Raw genomic sequence first — 7,721 nt, 5'->3', positions numbered from 1 at the left:
CAAGTTTGGTTCTAATTAGTCAAGTAGTTTCAGAGGAGAAGAGTTTTGTATAATTGTTAACGATGACGACGGACCATGATGACGACAGACGCCAAGTGACGACAATAGCTCATATGGACTTTGGCCAGGTGAGCTGAAAACAATATACCACAAGACAAGAAAGTAACAGTTCAGACACACATTTGCATGCAAAAATCATCAATTTGACCTTGTAGTCAGAGTTGAATATCCAGGGTCATCAAATATGATGCGCAGCAAATCTTGTTGAGCTGATCTACATTCCAAATATTAAAAGCCTTTATTTCAAACCAAAAACACAAAAAAAGTTACAGCTTGGAAATAATTTGTATACTAAAATGATCAAAAAAGTTCAACGTCAAATGCCACCAACCATGGTACATGACATGTCTACCCACATGCAAAATATCAAACTCTCACACTTAAAGACAATAAGTTACAGCCTTGACACATTAGTTACAGACAGGAGTACTGAATGACAGACGAACAGACAGGCTGATCACAATATGCCCTATTCATTATATTTTCAAAATGTTTTAAGTGAAAATTTGATGATTTATTTTTAGTTCTTCTAACATACACTTTTCTATTACAAATACAATCTCCTTTGTTTAGACCTTAAAGTAATTATTTCCTAGCCAGTCAATGAGGTGCAACTATTCTGATAATCTGGAGTAACTCGATGCAATTGTATTTGACTTGGCATATGTACATGTAAAAATAAAAAAAAATAATGACACATGCTTCATTAAATACTTAAACAACATGGTAATGATTAAACAGCTGATACCAGCCAGAAGTCACTTTCCTCCTCCAGTTAACTAGAATGTTAATAGAGCAATTTTAAGAATTGCTGGGACCTGAAGTTCACCAGTACTTTAACAAGTACCATCTTTCCTAGGAATCAACATGCATGTGTGTCTGTGTGTGCATAAATTAATGTCAAATTACTGGTTACAAACTTTCGATTAAACTTCATCAAAAAACTCTACTACAACCATTAGTTAACCAGAGTCAGGATCAATTGATTCACAACAGAACATAATATCTTGTATGTCTGACAAAATGTATCAATATACAGTCAATGTTTGTCTTTACTAAAAGATTCTTACAGATCCTTTAGGGAATATGTTCTCAACAGAAGCAATAATGTTGATAAGTAAATTACATCATACATTTCCAAAGTAGATGTAACATAAAAGAAGTGTTTTATCTAAATGTGATCAGAGTGTATAACACTAACAAAAGATGACAGCCATACTACTATTTCCTGCTTCAATTTACTATCTTTTACTTGGACTAAAATTGTGCATAGCCATACTGTTGAGGTTGGTATGTCTGACTGGGTACCTGTCCATAGGACTGTGTTTGGTACCTAGACCTTGAACTGCCAGAGCTTGTGCTTCTTTGTCGAGGTTGTGATCTTATGATGTGTTGCTGTAGGACAGGAAGTCCTCCTTCCTTCACTAACTGCTGCAGCGATTCAAAATGAATCTTAGTTATATTCTGTAGTTCTTCAAATACTGAAAAAGATAATGGAATTTTTTTGTGTAATATTTAACAATACATTGAAAAATTGTGCCACACAAAAGTGGGTAAAAATGCTTTATTTGCTTAAAGGCAATATCTACTCCATATTAACTACTACTGCTAATATATTCTGAAAAAAGCATTGTGTTTAGCTCATGCAGAATGATTGACAACATTTATAGCATCCACTGGGTCATTTTTTACTGATTCCAGAAAACAAGATTGCCACATATAGGCAAATGTCTTCAATCACTGGTAAAATGTGAACTTCACATCATAACAATATATGCTACCAAATATGGAAGCCATCCAGAGGACAGACTAAAAGTAAAGAATAAAATACACAAAAGGATAAAGGATATAAAAAGCTGTCAATGAATTATTTCACTAAAGGATTGTAAGATTTTGAAATTACCTTTTTCAGAGTATATTTTCTCATCTTGAGTGTGTAGTACAATACTTTGTAGACAATGAACCATAGCACCAGTGGCTATTACCCGATCCTGTAGTGATAAAGAGTTGAAATATTCATAATCCACTTCAAACGGATTTACAGGTGAAGGATAGGTACACAGCTTTACTAACTCTGCTATCATGTCCCAGATATGAATATCTAAAACCAAAATATAGTGAAAAAGGTGAAACTTCCAATAAATGCCCATCATTATTAATTTGATAACAACATTACAGCACATTTGAGCACATAAGCGCCACAGTCAAAGAGAGAATTAAAAATGAGAGAATGTCCATAACAAAGGTAAATTAATTCGAGGAAAATAAAAAATCATTGTACTGACTTGCTTCAGAATTCTATATGGTGGGTTTGACAATATAATGTGATACATAAGTTTTAAAAGAGAAAAAAAATTGACCAATTTACTGTATCTTAAATTTAGACATCATTTATTCAGCAAATTTTATCTGTATAACCAGTACATTATACACTGAATATTACATGTCAAAATCTGTATCACATCCTGTATCTACACAAGACTCATACATTATCCTAAGGGCCACCAGCCTGCGGGGTGTTATAGGTCGAGGGTTGATACAGCATGTGATACAGATTTTGACATGTCAAGTTCATTATATCATAAATTCTATCTATTCTTCAAGTATGGTCTGTAAAGGGGTGTGATATAAGGTATGCAATATGTCTAGGGGTGTGATATATGGTATGCAATATGTCTAGGGGTGTGATATATGGTATGCAATATAAGTCTGGAGGTGTGATATAGGGTTTAAGCAAACACTTATAATGCATATGCCAAAAATTATATTTTAATCTAAATATATGATATAAGTAAATAAACAAAGACAATGCAAGATAAAAAACATAAAATAAATCAGGGAATAGATCAAATGAAATCTTGGAAAGCTATTTTGAAATAAGAGTTTTCTCCCTTTGAATATTAAAATAAAGCTCTTCAAACAAACTTTTCAGTAAAGGTCTTACGAACATACAAATGTTAATGAATGTCTATTGTCTAGCTGGCATTACTTCAAGGTTAATTAATGAAGTAATGTTCAGTAACCACACCCAATATAATCAGACAGGGTTCAAAAAGTCAATTCTTAATTAATTCCAGTACTCCTAAAACATCTGCATGCCAGTACTTTGATGTTATATACTCCACAAAAAACTTTCATCAATGAAAGATACTATAAATAAATAAATAAAATTACAGAAGTTTGAGGATATAAACATCTACATGTACTTTAAAAAAAAATTCAGACACCAGTAGCTTTATAAATGTCATGACTGTTACAATTTTCAGTAATTCAATATCTTATTCAGACAGATTTAAATGACTATCATTAGATAATGTATAAAGATACCATGAGAATTCCATCTGTTTGAAGACTTTAGACGTAATGGACTGTCCTTCTCTTGAGTAGAATCATTAGTCAATCTGATCAGTCGCTGGTGATTAGATCTCACCCAAACATATGGACAACTGTACCTAGCATACCCAGCAATCAGGAATAAGGTTGTATCACTCTACAACAACAAACCATCTAAATGGGATAAAATATATTGCTCTACAACATGCAGACACAAAATACAAGCAATATTCAGGAATATGATGAAACGAATCTAAAATTCAAAAATAAAGCAATCAAAAAACCTAACATTCATAGAGTAAAATACAACTAACTTTCAGGGTTAGGAAATAATACAAGATCAACAACATGTTTGGTCTGTGCCACTGATATGTATTTGTCAGCACATAAATATTTTTCATATATGCGTAAGGTACTATACATGTTCAAAATCTGCTGTGTGGGATACAAATGACCTAAAACATATACTTATGTTGGCATATACTGCTGCAAAAATTCTGTGAAGTCCAACAGATAACAAGAGGCTCACAGCAGCTTAAATCGCTTACCTGGTTAATTTTTTGCCTTTCAAGGGCAATTACTCTAACAAGGAGTTGTTCAACAATTTTGACTCACAGAAGACTTTAATAAGACTTATCATAACAATCATTTCATTAACTCAAAGTTTCTTTCAGTCTATTTTGATTTTCAAGATATCGACTGAAAAGCTGCTAAAATCAATTTTTCGCCTTTCAAGTGCAATAGCGCTAACAAGGAGTCATCCAACAATTTTGATCCAAGCAGATTTTTGTAGGCTTCATAATAAGGATCATTTCAGCAATTGAAAGTTTCTTTCTATCTATTATAGTTTTCATGATATTTGCTGAAAACTGTAAAAAACATCTTTTCTCACCTTTCAAGGGCAATAACTCTAACAAGAATTATCCAACAACTTGATCCAATGCAGAAGGGCAATAACATGTTTGACCCTGTGACATTGATATATATTTGTCAGCACATAAATATTTTTAATACATGCATAAGGTACTATACAAATTGAAAGTTTCTTTCTATTATAGTTTTCAAAACATTGGCTGAAAACTGTAAAAACAAACATCATTTTTTATCTTTCAAGGGCAATAACTCTATTTGGGAGTCGTCCAACAACTTTCATCCCTGCAGACTTTTGTAGGTTTTATAGCAAGGATCATTTTGGCAACTGAAAGAATTTGGCTAAAACTTACAGTTTTCAAGATGTATGAGGAAAACTTCTGACTGATCCCTTTGTTCTATTGTTAGTAATTTCAAAGGATGAAAAATCCCCACATCAGATCTATGCAGAAAATCCTAAGGAATATTCATACTACTGGTAACTTTGGTTCTTATTGGTCTAGTAGTTTCAAAGACGAAGATTTTTGAAAGAAATAACATTAAAAGTAGGGATTAAACATCGAAAAAGGGCATTAACTCCAACATAGCATAACAGATTAAAACAAAAATTTTACCACAGATAGATCTCATCACGCTGAACATCTTTACCCTGTCAAAAATTGCCTAAACCTTACGATTTTGAAGGTATATGTGGAAAACTTCTGTCTGACCCCTTTGTTCTATTTTTAGTAAGGGTGGCCATGTTTTTCAATGGATCATAAATCCTAACACCAGTTCTATGCAGAATACTCTAAGGAACATCCATACCAAATTTGGTTCAAATTGGTCAAGTAATGTCAGAGAAGATTTTTGAAAGAACTAGAGGCTGTAGAGAGCCTGAATTGCTCACCTGGTCAAAAAAATTCTTTTAAGCTTTCTAAAGCTGGACTCTTGACCTTACTTAGTTATCCACAAAGTTTTCATATTACAAAATAAATCTCTCATAGCCAATCTTCAAGAGCATATAACTCCAACAACAATCCATAGACCATAAAAATTACAGCATATGTCCATGTCACCATGTTGATCAACTTTACCCTGGCTAAACCAACTGGTTTTCAAGTTAATCCCACAAATCCTCAATTTTTAGTAATGATGATTATGTTTTTCAATAGATCAAAAATTTCCACACACAGATTGTTGAGGATATCCTATCAAACATTCATGCCAAGTTTGGTTACAGTTCATTCTACTAGTAGTCTCTGAGGAGATTTTCAAAGTAGGAAATGTAAAATTTGGGAAAAAATCCATTTCAGGACCCATTACTCTTTAATATGTGTACTGGTCTTTCTGAAAATTTTGGCGTAAGTCACCATGCTGAAAAGTTTACCAGTACTCCCTACCAGATTTTAGCTAAGCCTCACTGTTTTTGAGTTATTCAAATAATTCTGCATTTTATTTTTAGTAACAACAGCCATGTTTTTTACAAGATCAAAAATCCCAATGCAAAGTTTTGTTTCAATTCATCCAGTACTGAGTAGTTTCAGATGAGAGGACTTTCAAAGTTGGAAATGTAAAATTCGGGAAAAAATCCTTTTTGGGACTCATAACTCATTCGTACCTCAATGGGTCTTTCTGAAAATTTTGGCATGGGTCCATCTCATCATGTTGAACAATTTTACCTCCGGCCAGATTTTAGCTAAATCCAGCTATTATTGAGTTATTTCTGACAACAAACATATAGTGATGGCAATAGTTCACATAGCCTATCGGCCTGGTGAGCTAAAAAAACATTAAAAAGAGCTTAAAAAAAAACAAAAAAAACATTGAAAACGGCAATAACATGGCTTAACAGATGAAACAGAAGAAGATAGATCTCATCATGCTAAACACTTTTAGTCGTGTCAGAATTTGGCTTTCTCTAACAGTTTTGGAGATATATGCAAAAAACTTCTGTCTAACCCCTATCTTCTATTTTTAGTAATGGCTGCCATGTTTTTCAACAGATCTACAATTCCCACTACAGTTCTATGCAAGATAGCCCAAGGAATATTCATAGCAAGTTTGGTTCTAATTGGTCGAGTAGTGTCAGAGTAGAAGAGTTATGAAAAACTGTTAACGATGACAGAAGACAATAGAAGCCAAGTGATGGCAATAGCTCAGATGGCCTTCGGCCAGGTGAGCCAAAACTCTGCATCAAGCATACGTCACATCGTTACGGGAAATTAAACCATTATCGAAAACGAATCTCTGCGTAATATCCTTTCTAAAAGTCCCAAGTACCATGAACCATGCTCCATAAATTGGAATTATAACTTTAAAGTTCTTATGGATGCCGTTGAAGACTATGCAAGAAAATGGATAAAACGAAAAGAAGAAGACATTGATTCTCTATCAGAGTGGTTAAAGGCCGTGAGGTCTTTAATTTTGAAACAAATGAAAGTTTAAGTAGGTCAATGAGTGCCAAGGCTACATTAGTTTTCAAAGACCCTGATGTAGCAAAAACATTGTCTACTATACATGACAAATATGTTGTCGTACCAGCAGACAAAGCCCAAAACAACATTGTTTTTGTCTGCAAAACGTTCTACATCCAATGTTTATTATCAAAGGTAGACGTAGAAAATAATAGCAGTGATAAGACCTATACTGATACCACTCTCTCCAAAGAAGAGATTGTGGAAAACCATAAATCTGTCCTATCCTCTTGTGGTCTCTCTATCAAGGACGATGATTGTGATTTACTATGTACTGGATTCCTAAACTCCACAAGAATCCATACAAACGTTTCATAGCTGGACCTGTAAAATGTACCACCAAACCTCTTTCAAAACTTTTAACTTCTATACTCACAACTGTCAAAGAGGGTCTGCAGTCTACCACAACACTTGTTACTCCTGTAGTGGTATTAATTCAATGTGGATCCTGAAAAATTCGAAAGATCTCTTGGAGACAATCAGTTCAAGACTATTATCTGAATATAATAGCATTAAAACCTATGATTTTTCAACACTGTATACTTCTATTCCCCATATTCAGTTAAAATCCCGACTTAAAAACATTATACATCGTTGTTTTTCCAAAAAAGATGGTACACCTAGATACAAATATATAGTTCTTGGTAGAGATTACTCATACTTTGTAAGAAATAATTCCTAATCATCTTCCAAATATACAGAGGAAGATGTTTACAAAATGGGGAACTTTTAATCAACAACATATTTGTCCAGTGTGGTGGACATGTTATTCAACAAACGGTTGGCATTCCAATGGGAACAAATTGTGCTCTTTTTCTTGCTGACCTATTCCTTCACTCTTATGAGGCTGACTTTATAGCTGATCTGATCAGAAAGAAAAAATATCGTTTGGCTAGATCCTTCTATCTCAGTTTCCGCTATATAGATGACGTATTATCTTTAAACAATCCTAATTTCGGGGATTTGATACATAGAATCTACCCAAAAGAACTTGAGATAAAG

The 7,721-nt window shown here is 33.5% G+C and overlaps 1 protein-coding gene across 1 annotated transcript in view; it reads right to left on the bottom strand.

Moving 5' to 3' along the window:
- Window positions 1-275: 275 nt before the first annotated feature.
- The window catches only part of LOC148626785 (uncharacterized), a 31,988-nt gene continuing 24,542 nt past the window's right edge, over window positions 276-7,721 (bottom strand). Inside the window, exons 5-7 of the mRNA XM_088590448.1 lie at window positions 3,388-3,550; window positions 1,964-2,161; window positions 276-1,541 (exon numbers count right to left, since the gene is read on the bottom strand). Coding sequence (XP_088446574.1) covers window positions 1,318-1,541; window positions 1,964-2,161; window positions 3,388-3,550 — 585 coding nt within the window. The 3' untranslated portion in view covers window positions 276-1,317. The remainder of the gene's footprint in view (window positions 1,542-1,963; window positions 2,162-3,387; window positions 3,551-7,721) is intronic.

The sequence above is a fragment of the Perna viridis genome, chromosome 1 (genome assembly GCF_037379345.1).
Source record: "Perna viridis isolate PV_CMFRI_1.1 ecotype Kerala chromosome 1, ASM3737934v1, whole genome shotgun sequence".
In the NCBI taxonomy this organism is placed as follows: Eukaryota; Metazoa; Mollusca; class Bivalvia; order Mytilida; family Mytilidae; genus Perna; species Perna viridis.
The sequence above is the reverse complement of the archived record's forward strand: the minus strand, read 5'-3'. Positions and strand labels throughout refer to the sequence as shown.